The following is a 27,439-nucleotide window of genomic DNA, read 5'->3' on the forward strand; positions in this document are numbered from 1 at the left end:
ACACACACACACACACACACACACACACACACACACACACACACACACACACACCACTGTGATAAACCTGACCCACTTGATAGAAGAACTCCCAACATCTCTAGTCTCTTGACTTTTATATCATTTCAAGTTCATACCTCATATCATACCTGATATTATATATTGTTAAGTCGTAGCTAATTGACCCAAAAATAAGCAATAAAGTCTGAGCTAAAGATTTTACACTTGTTTAACTGCAAACTTCAGTTTATTTAGATAATTCTCTACATTTAACACACCTTCACTGATGTAGCTTTTTCACAGTAACAACAAAGGGGATGGCAAACAACTGGGCCCCAGCTAAACTTATTTTACTGCACATCAAATGTTGTATTTCTGTGTCCAAAAGAAGAAAAAAACAACTCCCACAAAGGTCTTCGAATTTTAATTGACTCAACTGTGATCAGAGCCATTTGAATTTTGGTATTCATAGCTGCCAAACGCAAGCCGCTTTTTCCATTAATGTGAGTCAAAGCAGTGCAGAGAGATAACAAATGGATCAAGTACTTCCTCTATGAATTCTGTGGAAGTGAGGAAGCTTTTTAATGAGTTGAAAGTAAATAGGATTTCTGGCGGCAGAGAGGGGTGGTGGTGGTGGTGTTATATCATTTTCAAATAAGTGAATCGCTTCCATACCACTGAAGGAGAAATACATAAACGGACAAAATGTCAGCCTTTTGCTGAGATGGTGTTGGATATAGTTTCAACAGTGGACTCAAAGCAGGGATAACATCCATCACCCTGACTGTTTTGTATCATAGAAAAACAGCAACTGTTTTATGCAAATCAATGCATATAATAAATCAGATTCTGATTTCAAAACACAGATTGTGTCATCTAAATCCTGCACAACATAAGCAAGGATATATTCATGAGAAGACAGACATCTCTACATCCAATATTTTCATAGCTGGGTACCTCACGGACAATCAGGGTGGTGAGAGAACATGTAAATGTGATTTAAGGGTGAACTGTCCCTGGCACTCGGTGATCCAGTTCCAAATAAAAACAAAAGTAAGCTAATTATTTCATCAAAACTACAGATTGACTTACTCTGTTGCAGTAGATGGGAACAGTGGAAGTCTTGGTCAAGCCTCCGTAGTGGTCTGAGTGGAAGTGAGTAAGGAAGTAGGCAGCGATGCCCTCGATCTGTCCATATGTAAAGGCATCAATGGCAAACTTTGTGCCTGGGGAAAGTTTTTTGCATAAGATTACAAATTAAATAATAATTAATGTTTAAATTTACACAGCAAGAAGAAATGTACATTTGCTTACTAACCTGGGATTTTCTTATAGAAAGGGCAACGGGGCAGCTGTACTTCTCCATCAGCATTGACTCTGTTCCTCCACCTCCTCCTCCCTGTGGTCCCACTCCTCCCCCAGACTTCTCCCTGTCCATCTACTGATGGGTTAATGGTTTCTGTGGCCTGTGGCATATCTGCAGGTGTGTCAGCTTTATTTTTTCTCTGCCGGTCTCTTCTTTGCCGTCTCTGTCCCGAGCTCTTCCCAGCCGTTGGAGTAGACGAAGCGTTGAGGTCATTTGGTGCACTCTCTGCTTCTTTCTCCTTCTCCCTCAGTGGTTTGAGGCCAAAAAACACCCCGATGTCAGTTTGTTTGAGACCGGAGACCTGACCGGCTTTGCTGTGGCCCTTCTGAGGGGGCATGGCTTGAGATCGTTGGACAATGGAAGTTTGAGATGAAGGCACTTGAAGAGAAGCTGGTTGCTCTGTTTGAATAATGCTGTTTGAGTTTTGGGAGTGTGAGTTATCTGAGCTCAGAAGAGTGTCTCTCAGACGCTCTAAGACAATACTCTGTGGAGACTGAATACTAGTCTTACTGATTTCAGAAGCTTCTTTTCCACCTGAGGAAGCAGCTCTGTTCTCAGCAGTTAACTGATTAGTGGGTGTTAATGAGGAAACTGCACCCAGCTGGGTGTTTGTAGAAGGCAGTTTCTTTCCTTGCACATTGCTGGCTTCTGAATTGCTGTTTATAAAGTCAGTGAGGAGCTCATCTTCACTGGAGAAGCCGTCACTGAACAGCATCATCGAGTCTTCATGCTCATTTTTAATTGCACTGTCATTAAAAAGAGATTTTCTACACTCTGTAGTATTGATTTCAGTCTCTGCAGGGAACTCAGAAAGAGGAGAGTAGGATATCATGTTATCATTTTCCAAAGAATCCTCACTTCTGTGTAAATCTTCACTATCCTGCTGTCCACCATTTTCCATGACAGGGATGGATAAATCCCCTTTATTACTTTCCTGAGAAGCAGTGACAGAGTTTTGGCTTTTAGTAGATGATGACCAGCCTTTTTTTTTCTTAAAATCCTCTGGTCCAGGAGAACGCAGGAGCAGAAGGCCGTTTGTAAGTTTTGACTGAGGTGTTCCGGTGTGACGTTGGTGAGGTGAGGAGCTAGGACTGGATAATGCAGGAGGAGTTAGAGCCCCTTGCTGTGAAGTCTCTAAAATAGACCCCTGATTTTTTATCAGCCCTGGAAAACAATCCAGGCTGGTCTCAGCCTGTTGGGACAGACTGAGGAGGGCTGTGCCGCTGCTGGCTCGACTGTGGGCCAGAAGTGTGTGGTTGAATTTCTTGTAATGGTTCGGAATGGTGGAGGAGCACCGAAGACCATCTGGACATTCTGTATGAACAGATAAATGAACAGTGCCTGCACTCGTTAGAGCAGGGTTACAAGAGGATAATATTTAGCACTTTACCAACTGCGCTACTCTATTCTAAACTAAACTGATGATATATACTATAAAGGTATCTTATCGGCCTGCTGTTTGAGATAAACACAACTGAGCTAAGTGCATAGAATCAGTGCTACACTGTCAGTGCACATTTCTTTTAATCCTTAATCCTGAGCTGTTAGGCTATGTAGAAGGTTTCTTTCTACCATCCAACAAGCATGAAGGATACCATCACAATGCATTATGGGAAATGAAGGACCTTTTGTTAGAGGAGACTTGTTTATCCTGTGGACTTCTGGTCCTCTTATTTAATTTTTTTCTCTCAAAAGTTTGAATTATCATAGATATGTCTGTATGCCATATCTTCTTCCAGCTGTTCCTTGTGGGAGTCGCCACAGGAGATCAACCTCCATCCCTATCCCGAGCTTCCCCTTCTGTCACACTACTCTGCATGTCCTCCTTGACTATGTCCTCCTTTTCTCTATGATCTTGTACTTTTCATTTTCCCTGGCAATGGATACATTGCACAGAATTCTTTGTCCATCCCTATCCCACTATGCCCAAAACATCTCAGCCTCGCCTCTCTATCTTTGTCTCCAACCTGCTTCCATTTCCTTTCTGCCTCCCCAGGCTGCTGCCTATTCTCACTGCAGATCACAGCGTCACCTGTGAACATACATTCACTGGGATCGAGGAAAAGCTGAGATGGTTTGGATTATTATGGACCTGAATGGCTGCTGTGAATGACATTAGGCTTATCTGAAGCTGTGATTTGGTATCAAGTGTAACTTTAAGATGTGTGATGAGTATGGACGTCTGTACCTGTGCACGTATCCCTGGGAGTGTCAATACATTCAGCAACGTGCCATCTTTGGGACTGCACAACCAAAATGAAGAATGGCATCTGACAGATGGGGCAGAAGTCTTCAGGGGATGGGCCCTCGGCTGCAGCATTGTCACTTTGATTTGTTTCTTTTGTGGGAGATCTCTTTGAGTTAAGCCCCTGTGCATTTAAGCTTAAGACACAGTCGTCTGTTATTCCAGCTGTAGCACTGACTTCACTTTCTGCCGCTTTGGCTTTTGCGTTCCTGTCTTGTGGCTTGATTGAGAGAGAAGATGCGTCTTTCTTGGAGGATTTCCTGAAAGTGCATTTTCTTTTAGTGTTTTTAGGTGGCGATTCGTGCCTCTTCTTTTTCTTGCCAAGAGGTTTATAGTCCCAGATGTCATTTTCATTTTCCTTCTGTGACATTTGGAGCAAAATAAAGCGTAACGTGCCCGACGTTACCTCGGAACCATTGTTATTACACAAGGACTGGTGTTTGGTAACATTCCGCGATCACAGCAAGTTAACGGCTACTGACAACTTCCTTATATATTGTATAATACACCGCGGATATTTGTTACTGATAAACAGTTGAACCTCATTATTTAACAACGAAATGGCGAAATTTTCCTTCTTGACACACCGTTTAATAACATGTCAACAGCAGGACTTACCGCCACTATGCTACAATGAATGGAGTAAAAACAACTAGGAAGGGACAACAACACTTTCTACACGTTTTAAACTATTAATTTAGCCAATTGTTTGATTTGAAGGCTGAAAAAAATAAGAACCCTATTTTAGAGGGTATTTAATTCGGATAATTGAAACTGAAACTCTTTTAGAACCCTTATAGTCGATAACATTTTTTGCTATTGTGTCGAAATCCGCGGTATGAATCTCCTCGCTGCTTTACCGAGCTAGCTGGTTGTTGCTTGAAACATGGCGTCCCGGTGCAGCGTCTCTACACTGTTTCCTGTCCAAAGTCAGCTGGATAACGCCTTAGATGACGCTGCAACACAGCAAGAAAAAGAAGATCTCGTTCAACAATATCTAAAAAAGTTAGACGAGAGAGAGGACCTGAAGATACCCGATTTCCAGACAGGTTAGAGCTTTAGCTTAAACACTTCGCCTCTCTTTCGTAGCAGTTTGACTTGAGTTTGCCAACTCTGCTCGTCACTACAGGACTCGGCATGTTCATTCATATATACATTAAGAATGTTGGACAATTGCAGTCTACTTAGGAAGAGCTCTCTTTCCTTTTAAAAGCTAACGTTACAGCACCACACGCCTTGTAACCCGTAAACACAAGTTCTTCATAGTCTGTCAATTAATTAGCTAGCTACCTTATCTATTCCGGAAGAGGAAGAAAAATTACAGGCATTCATGTAATTTAATAATATGTAAAATATGTCAATTTGTCAATGCAGTACTTCACAGTAGGGCTCACTAATATCTTGTAAACCTTCCTTTTTATTCTTGCTATTATCCTTCTGTCACAAATCACCCGAGTCACTCGTCTCCACCCACTCCACCCTATCTTCTTTACCACTCTTGTGCACTGTCCGCTGTTTTGGATGGTTGTCCCAAAGTATTTAAACTCATCCACCTTCACTATCTCGACACCTTACAGATTACAGTGTCGTCTGCAAGTATCATAGTCCATGCCTGACCTCATCTGTTAACCTATCCATCACCACTGTAAACAAGAAGGGGCTCTGAGCCAATCCCTGATGAAACTTTAACCTATATATCTCAATTGCTGCACACTGTTCTTAGACGTACCCTGCGCCACCCTCACAAACTTCTCTGTCACTCTTCACTTTCTCATGTGGCACCATAGTTCCTGTGTTTGGCACCCTGTCATATGCTTTCTCTAGATCCACAAGATGGAGTGCATCTGATCTTTTCTGTACTTGAATGGTCAGAAAGCTAAAAATCTTTTTGAGCTTTACCACCATCTCACATATTGAGTCAATGTTTTGCAATCTGATTAGCCCTAGTTTACATAAGTGGATAAGTTGTTGGGCATAAGTTGTTAGCCACTGAACATGCAGGGTTCCTTGGTTTTAATAGTCGGAACAGCATCCACTTGTCTTTTATATGCATAAGAATATAAAAACAATCAAATCCTATTCTATTCTATTCTATTCTAAACAAAAAATAAAACAAATGCATTTAACTAAATATTGTATATATTGCCCCCCAATTAATTGCTAATGTAATTAAAGTTTAGTTGTGGGAAACTTGGGTCTGCTGCTGAGGGATGCAGCATATTGACAATATTTCACCACACCAGTAGGTGGTGATCTACTGTTAGAACATCAAATGCTAGAGTCACACAAGGCTCAATGTGAACATAACAAGGTCCCCACAACACGTGCTTCTTTTTTTTTTCTTAATTCAGAATTCATCTAAATTTATCTAATTGAACTCTGTTCTACGCAGTCAGAGATAAAGAAGAAAAGGAGCCTTTAAGCTGCTCCGTACTGTGCTAATCTTTTATGCATGTGATTTTTTTTTTTTGTTTGTTTTTTTGTTTGTTTCTTTTTGGGGGGGTAGATTCTTATCTGCTGTAGCATACCAACAGCGAGGCATATGATCGGTCCCAAATTCATTCTGCAGCAACAATTCAAACATACTGTTGGAGTTCTAAAGAGTTATCTCATCAACAAGAACAAGGTGTCATGAAGCTTTTTTGCAAAACACCGTGTGGAAGTGCACTTAAGAGATCTAAAAAAGGAGATGAAGTGGAGATTTGTGTAGCCAAAAAAACCCTTTGGGGCTAAACACTGAAAGATAATAAATGTTAACTAGATTCATCACTAAAAAAGCACACATCTATACATAGGTACCCCATTGGCTGATATGATTATGAATCAATGTGATTTGTTTTGTTCTTCTTTCGTACATTTCTTTGAAAGGTTAAGTCTTGAGAAGATTATCAATGGAAAATTTAGGTGGGGGTATTACTCTTTCACTCTGTACTGGATTTTGATAGTCACCATGCTGTAAAGTGTGACAGTAAACTTATCAAATGTGCGCGAGTTAAGCGTGACAAATGCTATCAGGCACAATTTAGAGTGCACATGAGAGAAGTGTGAAACAAGCTGATCTAAATCTACAACAAAAACACTTTTTATGGTATTTAACATAACACTTGGGCCACGAGAACTTTCAAGTCACTGCTTTGATCGATCAAACTATCCAACTTTTTCTCCCATGTGACACAAACGCTGTGTCAGGCCCAACACAGATATGCCTTTTAGGTGTTTTGTTACTATATCCATAGCCCTTCTAGGATGGTAGTGTAAAGCATTTGCCTACACCGTGACTAAACATGATTAAAAAGATGACAACATCATTTTCCACTCTGTGATTTGCTCCAGGCTTAGAGTGGCTGAACACGGAGGGGCCTCTCTCTTTAAACAAGGAACTGGCTGGTAAAGTGGTGCTGCTGGATTTCTTCACTTACTGCTGCATCAACTGCATCCACATCCTTCCTGACCTGCATCAACTAGAGAAAAGACACTCTGTAAAAGGTTTGTACATACTCTACTAACTACGAGGTACTTTCCATACAGCTAATTTAATCAGCTCCAGGAAAATCCTAAAGTAGAAAAACTGTGTATTGTTTAAAAAAAAAACCTGCTCATCGCTTTCCTTGCTGTCCACATTAAATATGACGTAATGCTGCGTAATGCTTTGCTTGATATTCATTCATTTTTCTCCATCTATCCATCTGCCATCCTGGAAAAGCATGTTTTATCAATCTTTCCCCATTCACGTGTTTGTCCTTTGCCTGTTTGATAGGAAATATATCTGACGTGCGTTCTTGTGCATGATGTTCCCAAGTAAATCTATTTCAGCACATTGCTAAAAAAAAAAAGGCTAAAGTCAGATAGTTCGTGTGAATTTCAACCCTAACCTGCCTTATCAAGAACATCATGTCTGTGAGTGAAATGGCTTGTATCTGTGACAGGCGATGGCAGATTGAAACGAAATGATAAACGTCAAGAATGAAAGCAACAATGAGTGGTTCCCTCCAGTGGCACTCAACCACAAGCTCTGTCATACCCAGTGAAGATTTAAATCAAAAATATTTGGGGCTGGTTTTTAGCACTGTTCTCAAACCAGAAAAGATTGTGCTTTTGTCGGGGGCCTGTTGCCAAACATTATTAAACATCTTTTTTTTTTTTTTTTTAATAATTATGGGAATGTCTATTAATGATGTGCCCTGTGTGGGTCAATAATTCACTCATCCACCCATCCATTTATTTTCTTAACTGCTTATCCAGCTTAGGGTCATTGAGGCTAGAGGCGATCCCACTTGGTATTGGGCTAAAGCCAGGAAACACCCTGTCAGGCAACAGTGCTAACCACTGCCCTCCTGCATGAAGTCCAATGACTCAGTTATGTGTATTCAGAGTTTGCAGTAGCTTATTATTAAGCTCAGATTAGAAAACTTACACTGGTTTAGGGTTGAGATTTATCAACAATAACAATATCGTCTAATGGCTGCGACGTATAATGGATGTCACAGCCTCGGGGAAGAAGCTGCTTTTTAGTCTCTTTATGCAGGTTTTGATGGTGCGGTATCTCTTCCCCCAAAGGCAAAGGTGTAAGCAGGTGATGACCTGGGTGTGTTTTTATAACACACTTCATTGATGGATTTTGTCACTTACAGTATAATTTCTTGACATTATCTCATAGATGCTGGAGAAACTGCATTTTTTTCATTGCAGTGAGTTTCTCATTGGGCACTGGCAGATCACATGGTGCTCAGCATCATACAGGATAATTCAGTTTCATTGTCTTTAGTGTGTAAAAACAATATGGTTAAAAAATGCTTATACCATTAGCTTTGACTTGCTACAGGACAGTTTAAAGTATAGAATTTGCTCGTTATTTGGTTACTGTTGAATGGGTGGAAGATCAAGTAAAGCACTGCAGGAATTTATAGTGTATTCTTAAAGTCACACTTCAGCTGCACTGGGCCTCACTGGAGGTACACGATTTAAATTGGTCCTGTGGTCATGTGTTGTGGAGCAGCATCTCAGGGCCATATTCGTTGGAGCAGGGAAACTGCTTCTTTTCCTTAGGCATGTAGACCCTTATCTCAGCTGTGAAGCGACAGTAGCTAAAAATACTTTCAAGACTCAGTTTAAGTAAGCATAGGTACAGCATACATCTGCCCCTCTGTAGTTTATTGTTTTGTACTTATGCATTCACAATTCCCAAATGCATTAAAATCATGACTGATGGCCTTACATTCTCACATGCAGCTCTGAAGTAATATCTAGAAATGTTCATGGCTGCAGTAATGTATGAGAACAGTTATATATAGCAACTCCATGTAAAGCATAATCTCTGGCATTCTAATGGCCTTTAAACAGGCTATCTATAAGTCTTGAGAGGTCTTAAAAAGGATTAAATTAGCTCTTTTTTTTCTTGTTATAGGTACAAACTACAGGGGAGTGCAGACAAAGTGCAGCATACAATAAATAATAGATTCATGGACCTATTGAGAAAGTGCATAAAAGATATCACTGAAAATATAATCAAACTTGTATGATGACAAACAGGCATTACATTTATTTACATTCAAATGTTTTATCATCTGAGGAAGATGTGCCACTTGAAATTCATTTGTGAGTTGAACATTACATAAAAGACACACACACGCAGACTGCAGTGCCACCACACATTATCGTACTTGCCTTATCTCTGGCACCGCTATGGGTACATTCTGTTTGCTGCTGTTGTCACTGAGGTGTGGGAGCCACCCTGTCCAGTCACTCCACAGTCCACCCCGACCCACCCATCGTCACTGCAATCTGTGCCGGCGCTACGCTGCTTGGCAGAGGCCGCGGGTGACGAAATCCGCTGCAGACCGTGTCGAGTTTGAGCGTTGGTGGGGTTCATTTATGAAATGCATTTTTTTTGTGTGTGTGTGTTAAAAAATATGAACTAATGCAACTGTATAGTTTTTAGATGCTTTGTAATTTGTTGGTTATTAAAGCCCTGAACAGCTCAGGGCTGTCCCTGGGATTAAAATCTAAAGTGAAAAAGCCACATAGTTTTATGCTCCATATATCTGGAACAAGATATCAGAAAACTTGCTGTAGCTTTTAGTTCCCTCAAATCAGTGCCTTATAATGAAATGAAACATGGGATTCACGTCTTTTTAAATAAATAGTGTGTAGTGTTTTGAAAGTGCCTTGTCACTGAAAGTTGCTCTTTTGCTGTTTCTTGTGTAACTCTATTAATGAAAACAAGTCTTTTTTTCCATTTAGAAAGTTGTTTTGCTCTGTGTACAGTTGCATGCAATCAAATTGTAAATAGTAGAAACTGCACAAAATCAAACTTGTTAGAAATCTTTTTTATTTTTTAAAATCTGTGATCACGCTCGATTCCCTGTGAATAAAGCATTTTCAGAGCGACGAGGTAGCTTTGACATTTCTGCCGCTCCGCTCGGGCTCTGTTTACCCAGCGTATTGTCGAGTTTTTGATTTAAGGAATGACAGAAGTACAAAAGTGACTGTTTCGATAGAGAGTTTTACAATGATTGTAAGGAAGGAAGGAAACTAATCAAGATATCTGCTATCTGTGGACTCTTTGGAGAGTTTTAGTGCCACAAAAGCATGTGTTAAAAATAACATCACCAGCCTGTTACATTCATAGTTCTAGGCAATTCAGTTGCATAACATTTGAAAGTCTGCAGCCCTTGTACAAAGTCACAAATTATAACCACTTTCTGTCTTTAGCTGTATAATAAGCATAGTGTTTACTTATCTTTGATGATTACTGAGAAACTGCTTTTCCAGAAACCTCACTTAAACCTGCAATGTGTTATGCTTGAGGGTTGGTTGGTTTACATAGAAGGTCTCTTAAATTTTACAGTGGAAAAATCATTGTGCTTAGTGCATCTTTGCATGTACGTTTGTGACATGTGTGTCTTATGCAACACCTTTCTGCCTAAACGCTCACTGTGCGCTGTTTAATCTCTTTTTCAGATGGGTTGGTTATTGTTGGTGTGCACTCTGCCAAATTCCCCAATGAAAAGGTATGTTTTGGGTTTTTTGGAAACTTTTAGGGAAACTTTTGCTTTTTTTTCTTTAATACTTCAAAAGTATCTACATGTATACCGATGAATTTTTACTTTGTTTAAATTACTCCAAGTAAAAAGAGGGCTGTAGGAGCCAGGGTGTTAATTTGAAGTTTTATACCTGTATACAAACAGGAGAATAAGATTTTGGCAGCATATAAAAATTGCAAGAACTTACTTTCTTTATCAATCCCGGACCAGAAACTCTGTTCTTCAGATATTCCTCTTAATATTCTGCTATTGGCTCCCTTTTGTTTTGTTTTTTAAATGAAATCTTTTGCCAGCTTGGCAGGGGAATAATCTGTACTCTCCAACTGTGAGGAAATAAATTCTGCTTCATATGCATAGTATTTACCCTACTTTTTATCAAAAACAAACAGGCAGGCAAAGTTTTACAAATTAAAACAACAAAATATCTGGATATTATATGGTTTACAATGATATCTAAGCTTGTGGAAAGTCATTTGTAGCGTTCTGATGCAGAAAAACTGTATATGTAATTTGCTCTACATAGATGGGCTCTGTACCCTGTTATAGTTTGTAATAAATGGGTAATATCACAGTAATAAGTTGGTAATGGTATAATGGTATCATTGTATTAAACCTCCCAGTTAAAGTGTTGCAATCTTTGCAAGTAACTTAAAGCCAAAATATTTCAGATTTGATTACTGCATCCATGTTTGCAATAACTGCATCAATATGCATCAATATGCAATTGCATCATATTTCTTGTTTCTTTATTGGTCTGTGGGGTTTTGCTTCTTCAGTCTTCTCTTCAGGAGGTAAAATGTATTTTCATATGGATTCAAATTTGGATTTTTGACTCCAAAACCCTAAATAATCTCCCGTCGATAATGTGGTCAAATGTATGGATGCATTTCTTCGTAAGTCAGAAGACAAAGTGTTTCTGTAGATGTAGGCAATTACTCTGTTACTACCATCGTGATCATCAGGAGATTTTCGATAAAAATGTGTTAGCTTGTTCCATTAGCGGCCATGTAAACCCAAGGCATGAAACAACCTCAACCATGCTGCACAGATGAGCTTTTATTGTTTAGGATCATGAACAGATGCCTTCTTTCTTCATACTTTCAAGCACTTTCACAGTTGAAATCGCTGTTTCGTAAGTCCAGAAGCCTTTGGTCCCAAACTGTCTCCAACTGACTCTTCTCTGCACATTTTTGCCAGTTTCATTACAGCTAATAAGTAGTTTGTGTTTTGCAGTAAGACCTCTATATTGTTGATCTTCGCCACTTTTCTTTGGCGGTTGTTCATAATGTTATGCACTTTTATTTTATTTATTTTTTTCTTTACTGTTCTCACCATTTGTCTCTGTCATGAGTTGCCCCTGTTTTCCTTGGATGCCTGTTTAAATGCCTGTTGGTCAGTACTTCGGTGGTTTCCGTCTCTTTCAGGACATTCCATATTGCTCCACTGGATGTGCCCGATGTTTTTGAAATGTCTCTTGCAGATTTTCCCACTTTTCTAATCTTTGAAATTATGTGCTTTTCATGAATAGATCTTTATGTTGGTTTACCCTGCTTAACTAAAAATGTAGATGAAATCCAAAGCTTAAACTAAAAGTGGAAATCCAGAGCTTCTTTACAATTAAACCTTTAATCTTCAAAAAATGATGTACGTCATGTTTCAGCATTTCACTCGTTTAAAAATCTGGGTGTATTGATACAAAATGTGTCAACCTGTGTGTTGTTTAAAATCATTGTAAAGGGCAGTTAGTCTTTTAAAAGATGACTTTCAACTTAACAGCAAAAGCAAAAGCTTTACTTATAAAAGGGCTGTCCTGAATACCAGTATTTTGTGCTCCTGTAATTTGGGGGGATAGTTAAATCACTAAGTAAGAGCTTTGTAACGTTTTTGCTACATGCAGACTTTTCTAAAAGACTTGGAAAAGTTTCTGAACTTTTTGATAAATTCAGGTGGAGCCTTATTGAAGGACAACACTTGAACTCATCACCATTTTTGCACATGTTCTCAAAGGTCCTGGACAACATCCGAAGCGCTGTGCTCCGCTACGACATCTGCCACCCCGTGGTAAACGACAGCGAGGGGAGTCTCTGGCATGAACTGGAGATCTCCTGCTGGCCCACGCTGGTCCTACTTGGACCACGTGGCAACTTGCTCTTCTCCCTGGTGGGTGAGGGCCACCGTGACAGGCTGATGCTTTTCACTGACTGCGCTCTGCGTTATTATGGGGTGCGTGGTCTGCTCAAGGCTCACACAGTGGGAATCAAGCTGTACAAAGACGCCCTGCCACCCAGCATCCTTTCTTTTCCTGGAAAGGTGGCTATAGACAACAGTACTAAAAGGCTTGTCATAGCAGACACAGGACATCACAGAATACTGGTGGTGTCTTCTACTGGAGACCTGCTACATGTCATAGGAGGTAAGAGACTTCACACCAATGCATTTTTAAAACAACAACAACAAATGGGCATGATGTAACGAGCTCCAATTTAAATGGCCATTAAATACAAAAACTATTGTGTTGTAATAAGTGAGATCTGTAAAAGTTCAACAGCAATATTTAGCCAATGATGACATTTTAGCATTATGCAACTGCCTCAACAACCCTCAGAGGAGCCACATGGCAGTTAGGCTGATGTCCCCAGACCAGCAGAGAGGTTGGCAGCAGCAGGGACTTGTACATGCTGGGAACTGGCACTGACCTAGAGTGGACAAATGAGGAGAGAAAATTGAGGATTGGTTTTATTTTTGTGTTGTTGACATCAGCTCTGTGCACGCATAAGAAAGGTTTGCCGAGCTGCAGAGCGTGACATGATTCTGAAGTTTTCTCCTATTTAGTTTCAGCAAAGAAGAAACTTCCTTCTTTGCTGAGACTAAATAGCAATAATTGTCATACGAATAGTCATAAATAAAAATAATTATTCCACTCTGATTCATTTTTAAAAAATTTAATATTGACATGTCTGAATTTTATTATGAAAAATAAATATTTGGAGCTTATTATTACCTTTAAGTGATCGAAAGCTTTATCAGTGATGGGTTTTTCCTTTTATCACAGGGCCTGAAAGCGGGAGAAAAGATGGCGACGTGTCTGAAGCTTCCTTTAACTCCCCTCAGGGTGTGGCCGTTAAAGGGGACACTGTATACGTGGCTGACACGGAAAACCACTTGATTCGAAAGGTTGTCTTAATAATTTTATTTTTAAAAAGTATTTTTTTCAAGTCTTTGTTGATATTTATCAACCATAATAAATAATAATAATAAACCATCTGTGTCTGCATCTGTTTGTAGATCGACCTGTTACAGGGAAAAGTCAGCACTCTGGCTGGAGTAGGCACTCAAGGGACAGACAAAGAGGGCGGGGCTATGGGACCACAGCAGCCAATCAGCTCTCCTTGGGATGTGATGCTTGGCACTGCCAGTGAGGAACTTTAATTGCCTTTCTGCCTTGTATGAGTCTTAGAAGATTCACCTTCAAAACAAGCTTTTAGTATTCAGGGCACAAATACACTAGCTGACACATTCGTTTACACTTTTAACAATGTAATATAAAACTTCTATTTCTCCTTAAAGCATCAAATCCTCCTTATCCCTGCCTTTTAATTATTTTCTCTTGAGCATTTATTTATACACTCGATTATTTATAGCTTATTAATTTCATACAATACTTTTATTTTTAAATTCAAGTGGGAATCTTTTTTCTTTTAAACTCTTTTTGGTGAATATCTTGTTGTCATGAAGCGTCATTAATGTGGAATTTAGATTTCTAATCAGTCAGCTCAGACTCTCATATACACTTTTTATTCCACATTGATTATCTATTTTTCTTCACCCTAGGAGAAAAATACAAGTCAGTTTGTTTATCTATTTGCTCTCCTTGTGATTTAAAAATGTGACAAACTAAATTTGTTACTTTGTTTGTTACTTTGTTGCCAGCGGACTGATTTAATTAATTATTTTTTTCTTGAACATTAAACACCTCTTGTAAGATCTTGAGGTTGCATTTGAAGGAAACTGTCCCCATAAATTGTGTCGTTAAGTAAAAGAAACAGAGAATGAAACTGTATGTCTGGACAGAGGTGTTTATTTTGCCTCTGGCAAGCGCGGTTCTCAGCGATTCATAATGTAGAGGTATGTGTTTGTGTGATTTATACAAATCTTCTTAATTGAAAGTGTTAAGCATAGAAGATTTCAGGGCTACCGCAGTTAATTTTTTGCCTCAGGTTGATTTACGCCACAGCCAGCTGGTTTTAAGCTGGTCTCAGAACCTTTAACTTCAGTACACCCTGACTAATACATTTAAAATTTAAAGCAGTCTTTTAATATTAAAATAATTTCCATAAAAATGAGCCATTCGGCACTTCTGTAAGTACCAAATGGCTCAATTTTGCAAGTACTCTCTGTCTGTGCTAACATCCCTGGGAAAGGTATGTATTTACCATGGTAAACAGGAAGTGAAGGGCTGGGTGCTTGAAGAAAATACTATGAAGGAAGCAAAAATAAAACAAAGATTTCTTTGCTTGGACCTAGAAAGATGGGGAACTGTTACTCAAAGCAACACACAGAAGGTGTTCATGGCAGCAGAAAACAGATTGGGACTCATGGAAAAGCAAATACATCAACCCAGAGTGATATGAAGAGCGTTATCAATTACATGGGAGAGGCATATTCAAAAGATGAAATTAAGTAAATGTGTGTGTTTAATATTTTGGCTTCATTGACCCAGTCAGAAAGCAAAGATGTTTTCAGGTTCTGCCTGTTCTGACTAAATCTCTCCTTAAACACCACCCGTATGGTTTAAACAGTGAGTGTTTAAAAAAAAACAAAAAACTCTTATTAGTATGGATGTACCCTGACATTGTCTTCTGAGAGAACGTCCAAACACACATCCACATATTCATGATTTATTCAAGATGTGGATGAATAAATTATTCAACCAAATCAAGAGGATCCCACACCTTTTGAACTATAAAGTGCTAGACTGGCTTTGAGTCAAGTATGTATCCCTGACAGTCCACCCGTTTTGATCAAGAAAGGCTGAACTTTGCCCCGCATTAAAAATACAACAGAGATCGTGCATGTCTGTAAGGCTTGTGCGTTCATCACAGTGGCAGTATTGTATCTGCTGAGTGCATATGGCCTTTGTCAGAGAGGCTGCTGTGTGTCTTAAACCTGCACGGCTCCATATTTTGACTCAGTTCTGACGCTGAGCAATCAGCAGATCGGGAGAGGGGGAGTTTGCAAAAATAATTTTGCTGCCTGAAAAAAAAAATCTATTTCTTACTTTTACAAACACATTTTGTCCTTGTGCTTGAGCAGACTGTAGTCCCAAACACAGCTCAAGAACATAGCTCAACAACGAAGGACAAATATCACAGTAGTTGTTGAATGATACTGAGGCTGACTGGTAGATGGCCAGGAGCACTGACACCAGTTCCTGCTCCCATATTTATCCTGTGGGGTTTTTTTGCGTTTTATTTTCATGTGTAGGCGGCGATGAAGACAACGTGCTGTGGATAGCCATGGCAGGGACTCACCAGATCTGGGCTTTGTTCCTAGCTGATGGAAAACTGCCCAAAGGAAGGTGAGAGACCAGTACATGACTGCCATGGCTGCTTCGAAACATATTCTGATAATATAATGACATGGTTGTAATTCTCCTTTTAAAACTGTGAAAATGGATTCCTCTTCTTGTGTGTCTTCTGTGGTCGGAAGTTTCACAGGAGGTCACATTATGTAATAATCTTTTTTTAATTACTGCAAATAAACAGGAGATAAAATCTCAGTCTTGTTTTTATTAAAAAAAACAAAAAACAAACAGATTTTCTCCTTTTTGGAACTCTGTGCATCAGGAAGTGCATTCTAGTATTTAATGACATTGTCTTGTCATTTGAACAGCGAGTCCAAGGCAGGGATTTGTGTGCGATGGGCGGGCAGCGGCAACGAAGAGAACCGGAACAACGCCTACCCTCACAAGGCAGGCTTTGCCCAGCCTTCAGGCCTGGCTTTAGCCCCAGAGGAGCCCTGGAGCTGCATGTATGTGGCCGATAGCGAAAGCAGCACCATCCGAACGCTGGCGCTGAAGGATGGAGCCGTCAAGTTGCTGGTCGGAGGAGAGAGAGACCCACTGGTGGGTGTACAGTAAATGGGGGAAGAATGAATTAATAGTGTAAAAAAAGCTTTATTTACCATTCATCATCATCTTCCCTCTGCTAGATACCTTTTCAAGTATCCTTATTTCCAGTTATAATGCTCATGTGGTTTGAAACAAACAGTTACAGCATCTCTTAATGAAGTTTCACAGACCAGCATGATATAGTGCACATAATTTATCAACTTGTTGTTTGCCATATTGTCCATTTTTATTGCTACTTTAAAAGGTGAACTTCTTAGAAAGAAAAAGCCAGGGCAGATGAACTAGTGGAGACAAATTAAAAGTCCATTTCCGAAGCAGACTGTAGGAGCAGAATAACCTTGTGCGGCACTTTCAATGATGATGTGTCCTGTGCTTGGTTCTGTCACCATACATCAACGCAAAACACACAGTGTGAAACCTGCACATTAGTCTGCCACATTTCCAGCCATACAAAACATTAGGACAATTATGAAGAAAAATGTTGCACAAATATGAATCATTGTTAGGCACTCACGCAGAGTTTAGGGCTATTTTTGTATGCATAAAAATATGTTTTTTTTCCTTTAAAGAGAAACAAGTAAACACAGACCCTCTTGTTTGTTGCTAAAGGAAAGCCTGAAAAACAATGTTGGTGCATACCTTCATGCCCTTACAGCAGCTCTGCTGTAGTTTCTTTGTCTTGCCGCACTGGTGTATTTTTGGAAAGTCACAAGCTTGTAAGTCCCCATGAGAGCAGGAAGTAATTAACTAGAGAGTCATATACAGTTTATTTAACATGGTGAAGAGCCGGGAGAAACTATTAGCTGCCCACAGATGTTTAAGGAGTTGATCTAGAACAGCCAAAACAGTATTGAAGCTGAGGTGGCGTCCTCTCATGTTTGCACTTTTACAGTAATATCAGTTGTCAAATTGAGCTAAAGCAGAGATGTCAGACTCATTTTACACTGTGGACACATAAAGAGTAAGTCACCGTGCAGAGATTTAACTGCACCTTTAATCCTGGAGATATCTTAATATAATAACAGACAGTATGACAAAAAACAGTGTTGTTGTTTTTTTTTTTGTTTTTTTACATGACAGAGAAACACTGATGTAGTATGTGAAAGAAATCTGTCAGTGCAACTCTTAAATTTTCTTTTTTTTTTACTGTGGATCTGTTGTGAAAAAATACATACATTTCTACAGTAGATGGTGGGAAAACGGGAACAATTCTGTTATTTGTAACTGTTTTTCTATTATTTTATTACTTTGGTGTAGTATGAATGGCCATGGGAGGGGTGTTTATCAGTAGAAAAAGCTGTAAAACGGGTGAAGAAATGGTTAAAAGTCCAAAATATATGCCCACCTTGACATTTCCCAAAGCAGTCCAGTGTAAGGTTATTACAGTTAGCTAACACTAAACTGAAAGTAGAGATGAAAAAACATTTTAGTTAACTAAAATAAAAATAAAAGCTAGACTTTCATTTTCCATCCTATTTTCCATATTTTCCAAATCAAAAAACGTATCTGATTTTAGATTCAGCATCTTTTTTGCACTGCTTCTGATGTGGCGGCTGACTTCATGTCTTTGATAGTAAATGGACTGTTTCTTATGTAACACTTTTCTACTGTAGTTGAGCATTTAAAGCACTTTATTCACACTCGAGGATAATTCTGCATCCTTGGCAACCATTCTTCTGATTACTGTCGTCTTGCCACATGCAACAAAATACTGATTTCCATTTTCAGGGGGTAGAGGATGAAGCTGCACGTAGCTGGATTTAGCTAGTTTAATTACCAGTGACTGAAGATTGCGTTTTTTCCCCATTTCAGTCTAGGTTGTCTGCATTGCAAATTCTCAAGTCTGGGAGGTGAATTCATGGTGCACAACCCCTTTAATGTTGAGAACATCTACGAGCATGCTCCAGGTCCTCCAGCTCCTTTTTGAACTCGACCAAATTCTGTTTACCTCGTTCTTCAGCTGAAGTCTGGTCTGGGTTGCTGAGATGTTTCAAGCTCACACTTGTGCAGTTAGATAATGGATTTAAACCTATTGGCTTTCACTCAGTGGATTTTACATTTCCAAGGATTTGTTGTTGTAAACACCTTGTAGCTGTTTAGTCAGCGAGCCAGGAGAATCATGAGACTTTGAAGATTGTTATCATGGTCCTTTTCTGTTGCTTTTGTTATTTACAGAGCTGATACAAAATTATAACCAATTTATCGAAATGTTATCACAGCTTCTTACAAATTGGTTGTTGATGGGATTATCTGTTTGGTCATGCTAGTTTCAAATGAATCATGGCACACACAAAAAACTAAAATGATTTATCTCACAGTCTTAATCTTTTTATGTATAAAATTCATCATTCATAAGATAGAAAAGGCTTCGGCTTTCTTCAGTTTCCTGTCTTGTTTTCAATGCAGTTAAGGGTGTTTTGTAATTTTAGTCAATAATATGTTTTTTTTCTCTAACCAGTGTTTTGTATTGTTCAAAACAGAACCTTTTTGCTTTTGGGGATGTGGACGGGAAAGGGGTGGATGCCAAACTCCAGCATCCTCTCGGTGTTGCCTGGGCTTCTGAACAAAACTTGCTCTATGTAGCCGACTCCTACAACCACAAGGTAACAGATGATTGTCATAAGGCTGCATTTTAAAGCTGTACTGTGCAAATTTAACACTTATGTTCTGTAATGAGTTCCTTGAAGTGACTGAGTTCATGCCAAAGTGGCTAAAACTCCTTTTGAATTCCAGGAAGGAAAATTTTTTTTTTTTTGATAACCAACATCTTGCTTGTTTGTTTTTGTGTGTATGTGTGTGTGTGCCTGTGATTCTCCTCAGATCAAGGTGGTGGATCCAAAAACAAAGCAGTGTAGCACATTAGCAGGAACAGGAGATGCTGGAGATACTCTGGGTCCAGAGTTTAACAAATCCTGCTTCAATGAACCCGGAGGAATCTGTGTCGGTGACGGCGGAAAACTGCTTTACGTGGCCGATACCAACAACCACCAAGTCAAAGTGCTGGACCTGGCCTCCAAGACTGTCTCGCTGGTGAGTGCGTTGCCTGTGTGTGTGCGTGTGTGTGTATTTAGGAAAAGTGTGGTTCCAACCTTGAGAAAGTGCTTTACATTTTGTACACGTTTGTGTAATTAATCTGTCCTAAAAGCTTCTGCGCTAGAAGAGATTGAATTAAAAGTGACAAAGACAGGACACTGTAAGTTAGGGTAGCTTTCTCCTTGCTTTTGTTTAATCCAAACACCCAAATCTCTCTTTTATCCAGCTCCCCATCTCCCGCGAGTGCACAGACTCGGTACCTACAAAGCCCTCGGGTCCGACCAAAGCCCCCACGCTGCCTAAATCAGCTGCCAGGAAAGAAATGCCGCCAGTAGCGGTGACTGCGGGCCAGACTGTCATCATGTCTGTCACACTGTCACTTCCAGAAGGGACCAAACTCACTGAAGAGGCGCCCAGCTGCTGGGCACTCTCAGCAGAGGGTGAGACAAAGTTCAGTCACTGTTACATGAAGTATCATGCATGTAAATGTTCTGAGCATGTTTAGCCTTCATGCCCATGAAAGGTGTCTTGACCATCATTGACACCTCATCCTGTCACTGATGTTACATCCATGAGCTTCTGCCACACAGCTGCACATGTTCACAGGGACACACTTGGAATTTGAAGTAAAGTTTTGCACGAAAAGTTTTTGATTTTGAGATAATGTTGACAAAATTCGACTTCTCAGTTTCAACTAAAGAGCACTTATAAACACTCATTTATATAATGCTTCTTTAGTAAGTACTGTACATCCACAGTCAGTTTAGAATCACCAGTTAACCTGTTGTGCATGTTTTTGGACTGTGGGAAAAAGCTGGAGAAATGCAGGCAGGCTCCGGGAAAACATGCAAACTCCAAGCACCAAAGGCCCCAGCATCACTGGAGATTTGAACCAGGAAGCTTCTTGCTGTGCGGGAAAAGTGCTAACCGCTGCATATAAAAAATAAGTAATTCTTCTGTGACTTGATTGAGAACCTTCAGCTCACTTTAAAGCAAAAACCTCTCAAAGCTGATTGACTGTATTAGTTATTTGGTAAAATTACATGATGCTGTGACACAGAAATTAGGCTTTTTTTTTGTTATTATTACTGTAATTTCTAAGCTAGTTAGTCAGACATGCTGTATTTCCATTGTGTTGCTGGGCCAGACTAATGCAAGTTAATTATTTTGTTGCGTGTTGGCTGAAGAAAAGCACTAAAGCAGCAGCCTACAGACATCACTGTAATGTGTGTAAACCCGAGGACTGACAGATCTGCTGCGTCTAAGCTTTGATTGGACTTTTTTTCCCGTTCAGGTGAGAGGTTAATTGAATTCTAAAACCCCAGCAGTGTTTGGCAAAGACTTCACAAATATCTGCTGGGAACCAGAAGTGGAAGGATTTAGGTGGCAGAACAGTGAGGAGGCAGCTTACAGCAGCTGCTTTGTATAACAGCTTGTTTGAAAAAAATAAAATGCATTCTTTTCCTCAAGTTATTTCTCTGTTCGTCAGGGTAACCAACCAGAGTCAGGGCTGCAGCATAAACGTCCTCCCTGTGCTTAGAATGAGCGCGTTGTGGAGTGAAGCCTCTAATTCTCTCCTACAAAACTTTATTTTGGTCTCTGATCTGTCAAAAAGTGAAGGATGCTTAACCTGCCTGCACGTCGTTTTCACCCTTCAACAAGCAGATTCTCACTCTGCCAGCCCACACCTGGAATTTATAGTTCGCAGCTAAAACAAAGACAAATACTTAAATCACTCAAAGCTCTTTTAAACCACCAGCGAGGAGGTACGAGGCGTGGATGGCTTAATTTATGATTTTATATTCTAAAGAGGTTTAGTCTAATCCTCTCAGATTGTAGTGTTGACCATAGGATCGATTGATACGTGGATTTTTATTTTTATTTATTTATTTATTTTTTTTTATGTGAGGTGATGTTAGTGACAGTTGTGGTCTGTTCATTACGTTTGCACCAAAAGTGTTTCCATCATCCTGAGCGCTGCAGCATGCAGTCCTCGATAACGGCAGGCTATTTTTAGAGCATTTCGATAAGACGACATGCCTTGGTTCACATAATTAGCTACCAGGCTATGTTACGTGATCCCCCGCTGTCCCATTATACCCAGTCTAGACTTATGCTGATCAGATCAGAGCAGAGGCAGGGATTTTAATGGATCAAGTTAGAAGTGCACGCCAGATCTAAATTGTTTTTTTAGTGGCTTTTTAGAAATGGCTTCCCTGGGACCCAGCGTTAGACATCAGCTTCATTAATCTCGGCTGGCTTGGGTTCTGTGGTCTCTGTGGCGTGATATTTTCTCACCGCTGACGCTCCGGTGATTCTTTTCGACTTTCATTTATCTTTCAGTGGTCGTGTCGCTTCAGATGTGTACTTGTGTCTAAAAATATTCCCTGTGTTTCAGAAAATGAATGTCTTCAACCACTCTTTATTTGATTTAGTAAGGGTATGTGAGTTTGGCCTAATATTTCAGAGGGACTGTTTTACTGTGCAGGCTTGAGTCAGCCCTAGCACTCTGGCTGCACCCCGCTACGTTCAGCAATAAATCGAGATGCCAGCCAGCTATTCTCATTCAAAGCCATCTGTTCTTTCAAAACATGGATGAACTAAGGCGGACACGTGACCAAACCGGGGATTGAGCTTAGTTTATGTCATTTTCGAAGTGGATCTGTGGGTTCATCGTGGACAGCCCACGATATTCAGTGTGCCTGACAAGTAAACTTCACTGTCTGTCACTATACAGGAGTTTAACCACACTTTTAAACCTGAATATGTCTTTATACCAGAAAAAGATTGTATGCGAGTATAAAAAAGGTCTTGTTTTTCCTTTTGACATGATAGAGAAACGCTGATGATGAAAAGTCCAAAATTTATGGCCTCCTTCATATTTCCCAAAGCAAAGTCCAGATTAGTCCTTGCCAGGCCAATTCTGGACACAATACTGGAATTCTGAGAGTGTCCTAGACTTTGGAAGCAGATCCTTACAGAGTTGAGATACAACTACCAATCAGACTGGTATCTGGAAAGGTTTCTGAGCAGTGCTAGGGTGCGCTAAGCCGCTGGGGGAGACTGTGCAGAGTGCTGCAACAATGCTTAACTGGGTGCTTCATCTCAAAGTAACATTGAGGTTAATGCCTGGCCTGAGTTTACCAGTTTACCAGCAAGGCATGTACACTGTACATAAAAGTTGGACGTCCTTTGACATCACTTCCTGTTTTGTTTTTTGTTTTTTTAAAGGTAACGAGTGGCTGCTAGACCATCAGGTGCTTACTGGTTCCATTAAGGATCTCTCACAGCCCCTCTGCATCTCAGCCAAACTTCCAGTCGTTATGAAGGAATCAAACGGCAGTCCAAGCCTCACGTTGGCCGTATGGGCGTACTACTGTACGGAAGCAGGTAAAGCCTGCATGATGAAAGCGGCTTCATTCTCCCAGCCTCTTCAAATAAACGCCAGTTCTGGAGAGGGAGAGGTCATCGTGGAGTTGACTCATGCCTTCTGAAGCCGCCTACATGTCTTAGTTAAAATAGCCTTCGAGTCCACACTTTGTGTTGCGTTGAGACCTCAGCTTAATCGCTCTTGTGGCCTGCTCATACTTCTGAAAGCAGGAAGGAATGATTGTTTCTGACAGAGCTCTCACTGTGATGAAAAAGGCGATTTGAGTGAACTTGATTTTCTTAGATACTCGGATGTCTCTTCACATATAACACATTAGCTCGGTAATGTTCTCGACTGTGTGCGACGGCTATTAAAGGAGTGCAGATAGACACCCGCAGATATACTATATATTATATTTATGTAGTGAGCTCTCATGACGACAGGTTGCATTGCTAATGTGTGGGGTTTTTGCCAAGTTGTTTATCAAAACTAAAAGAATAAGGAAACTTATTAAAGTTATTTAATGAGAAACTATGAATATCTAATTTATCGTAGCACTGCTGGTGTGATTGATGGGCAGATAAATAAAGGGATTTTCATCTGTTCTCTTATCTTCTGGAAAATCTAAAGTTCTTTCAGGTGTTAAAAACAAAGTAAAAACTAAAACTTCAGCTTTATAGTTTCACTTTAATTGAGGAAGGAGGATTTGAAGTGATTATTATTATGAATATTATTATTATTATAAGCCGATAAGTAATAAAATAAGTAGAATTTCTTTAAATGGAGACTTTATATGAATCAGCTTTTCAATGCTAATATCGAGTTCCAGCCAGTGTCTTCATAAAAAACGGATATTTGAATTATGTAAGGCTTTCATAGGGATTATTAGGTTAGGATAAAAATCGATATCTTTCATTTAATCTCAGCCCAGCAGAGGAGGTAGTTAGCAGGAGAGGACAGATGTGTGACGCTTAAGTCTTTATGCAGTTGGGGGTTTATTGAACGTGTCCATGCAGAGACTCTCATTTCTCGTTATCATTATAATGTTAAAGTTGTGCAGCGCCGCGGTATAAACGTTTTCACTTTCCTCCTTTAAATGCTGTATTACCGCAGATCAGCGCGGGGTTGGTTTGGTCACATCAGCTTGGAAAGGTGCCCGCCGATCGAGCTCCCACCCAGCATTTGTTTACACGTGTGGCAGCAGACTGATTCTTCTTAAGCCGTTTACACTGTTCTCTCGTAGCCCGAAAGCGTTCCGATTGCGATTATTCACAGCGCACCAGAAGCTGTTTTGATTCCGAACCACCTGTTATTTTGAGTAATGAGTAAAGTGCCTGTTTGCGAGGAGGGGGAAGCAGCCGAGGACACCGACATGACTGCCGCCTGTTCCTGCACGCTGAAACCAAAGTCTCATTAAATTCTCTCCATCAAGCATTTATACACTTCATCTCAGCTTCACAAAGGGAACATTATATGAAAGGAATGCTAATAATGATCCGCTCGATCACGTTGTGTAATGCGATATGATAATGTGGAAGTTGTTTTGTCATTTTGCCTTTATTGGTTTACTAAGTTATGAGTTGTTGTGAGAGCGTTTTGATTATCGTTGCTGTCATCATGTCTCATAACCTAATTGTGCTCGTCAGCCTGCTCTTATTTGGTTTGGCTCACTCAGCCCAAGTGCCTTGGAAAGGATTGCATGGATTGTGTACATTCATGGCACTTTAACCGTATTAGAAGCAATATTGTTTTGTTTTTCCTTTCTCTTTTTTTCAACTCCCACAAGTTATTTATTTCCAGCCAACTGCAGTTGTTGTACTTTCTCGGCTCTCTTATCCCTCTGGCACTTTTTAATGAGCACTAATAACCTTTGGGTGGCTGTCGGTGGGCATTAAGCTCCTGATATTGTTTTGTAACTCTCACTTGATTTTGTTTTTTCCTCATTTCTGACTTCTCAGACACATTTTGGCATGCTTTTGTCTTCAGGGGCACCTTGTTAATACTTTGGCTTCTCCGTGTTGGACTTCAATATGCAGCACAGTGAGGAAAAACTAATAAAACTTATTTTATCTAGTCTGGTTTGTGTGCCGTTCTTTTCATTTCCTGGTATTTGAGAATCAGTTTGTTTTGCGTAATTCCAACCAATACATTAATAAGCTGGTGCTGGAGCTCTTTTATATGAGATGCTATCAAAAGCATCACTAATGAGCACACTCGTTACATAAAAATGTAAAAATGCCAGTTTATTTCTGAGCTGGCCTCATACGCAGACCTCCTGTTTGACGCATAGTTAATATCTTTCATTTTTCTCATTCCTGTTACAAAGAAAGAGCCATCTTTCTTTTTTTTTTTACTCTAGTTTTGGTCATTAACATAGTTATAAACAGACAGCTTACAGAAGCAGTCTCTCGTGTTTACAATGAAGTTACAGAAAAACAGTTTTGTGTGTATTTCCTAGTCAATTAACGAGTCCTGGAACAAGAATTATTGGAGTGGTTCAAGCTCAGTTTAATTTTGTGTAAATGCTTTCGCATGCAACAAAAATGCAACTGCAGTAACTGAATGCAGTAAAATATATGGGCTTGGAGTCAATCTTGATAACTTTGAACCCTGAGTGCTGTGAAAAAAGGTATTTGCCCCTTCCTACTTTCTGTCTCTCTTTTTTGCATATTTGTCACATGTCTTACATTAAACTTAAAAAACAAAGATAACCAGAGTAAATACAAAATACAGCTTTTACATGATAATTTCATTTATTTAAGAAATAAAAGCTATTGAAAGCTAGTGAAAACTAAATCGTCTTCCCTTGTGAAAGCATGAAAGATCTCAAAAAGCAACAGCGGAGAAACAAAGTCAGTGACTTCAGTCTGGAAAGGGTTATGAAGCCATTTCTAACACTTTGGGACTCCAGTGAACCACAGTGAGAGCCGTTATCCACACATGGAGAAAACCTGGAACAGAGGTGAACCTACTCGTAGAGCGCATCGACGGCTTATCCAGGTCACAAGAGAACCCAGAACAACATCTAAAGAGATACAGGCCTCACTTGCTTCAGTTAAGGTCAGAGTTCATGATTCAACAATAAGAAAGAGGCAGAAATGGCGTCCACGGGACAGTTCCAAGGTTAAAACCACTGCTGACTGGTCAAAGTCTAGATTTAAATGCAACACTCATTGCCAGTTATTACAGACTCAAAATGTAACAAAATACCTGTAATAAATACAAATATCTCTCCACTTAAAAATACAAATATAGCAAAATTTCCTGCAGCTCATTGCTGCAGCTCAGATAATATCTGGGTGAGGTTTCTACTTTCTAATTTGATGGCAATTGAATGAACCGTTTGCTTTTTTGCCTCTAACATTGGCCATGTTCTGCAGTGCTTATCATCTTCTGCTGGTGTCTAATCTAAAATCTATTCTGGTATAATGGTGGATACGCCCACAATAACCACTCATCATGGATATATGGGTGTGCTCATTTCCTATTGACAGCAATTGACCTAATGTACTTATTTAATGTAAAGGGCAGATTCTACATTTTCTTATCTATGATATGTAACTCTAATTACAATTTTACTGTATTGTCCATTTATGTTTGCACATGTTTCAATAAATCATTGCACCTATTTCCCTTTTCCCCCCATTTTCCTAGCAACATATAATCATCCAGGAAAGGAAATCCCAGAACGCTGATTCTGTTCTTCTGGACATAGTTGGTTCTTTTCTTTTGCACAATACTGATCCAGAAACACTTCTTCTTTTCCAGGCCTCATATAAGGTGGACCGGTGCGAAACACAGAATTTAAAATAGTTTTCAGTTCCTGCACTAGTGACTGAAATTCAAATCTATGAAGGCACCATTAATGCTGAATCAAAATCTAGGTGTTAGAGCAACATATGAATCCAGCCATTGGATGCTTGGATGCCAATTTCAGCAGGACAATGTCACACCACGTTCTGCACATATTCCAATAAATGGCGTGGTAGTAAAAAAAAAAATTCTTTGTACCAAACTGGCCTGTCTGAAGTCCAGAGTACAGATTGTTGGTAAGAAAATAAGACGTGATGCAACACAGTTGCAAGGAAGATCAAAACTCAACTACTTTCAAAGGTGTTTCTGGCAACAAATTCAAAATGAGCACATTTATTTTAACAGGTTTGTTCCATCATCTGTCAGAATTAGTTTTGAAATTACTTTTTTTTTCTTTTCAATCAGTTTGAAAACAAAGAGCCATTTGATTTTTCTTCCC

The 27,439-nt window shown here is 39.7% G+C and overlaps 2 protein-coding genes across 2 annotated transcripts in view; one reads left to right on the forward strand and one right to left on the reverse strand.

The window, feature by feature from the left end:
* The window catches only part of dclre1a (DNA cross-link repair 1A (PSO2 homolog, S. cerevisiae)), a 9,420-nt gene extending 4,979 nt beyond the window's left edge, over window positions 1–4,441 (reverse strand). The window contains exons 1-3 of the mRNA XM_005928169.3: window positions 3,555–4,441; window positions 1,319–2,680; window positions 1,093–1,226 (exon numbers count right to left, since the gene is read on the reverse strand). Of these exons, the coding sequence (XP_005928231.1) occupies window positions 1,093–1,226; window positions 1,319–2,680; window positions 3,555–3,981 (1,923 nt within the window). The 5' untranslated portion in view covers window positions 3,982–4,441. The remainder of the gene's footprint in view (window positions 1–1,092; window positions 1,227–1,318; window positions 2,681–3,554) is intronic.
* A 12-nt stretch (window positions 4,442–4,453) lies between these two features.
* Window positions 4,454–25,260, forward strand: nhlrc2 (NHL repeat containing 2). Its single transcript, XM_005928168.3, has 12 exons — window positions 4,454–4,660; window positions 6,945–7,097; window positions 10,572–10,621; window positions 12,662–13,067; window positions 13,707–13,828; window positions 13,940–14,069; window positions 16,139–16,232; window positions 16,547–16,778; window positions 19,265–19,387; window positions 19,605–19,814; window positions 20,044–20,257; window positions 23,049–25,260. Exons 1-12 carry the CDS (start codon window positions 4,498–4,500, stop codon window positions 23,309–23,311), a joined length of 2,160 nt encoding a protein of 719 aa, XP_005928230.1. The 5' UTR covers window positions 4,454–4,497; the 3' UTR covers window positions 23,312–25,260.
* The last annotated feature ends 2,179 nt before the right edge of the window (window positions 25,261–27,439 follow it).

Source organism: Haplochromis burtoni, unplaced genomic scaffold (genome assembly GCF_018398535.1).
Source record: "Haplochromis burtoni strain Fernald_Lab_line unplaced genomic scaffold, NCSU_Asbu1 Contig_108, whole genome shotgun sequence".
NCBI classification, from domain to species: domain Eukaryota; kingdom Metazoa; phylum Chordata; class Actinopteri; order Cichliformes; family Cichlidae; genus Haplochromis; species Haplochromis burtoni.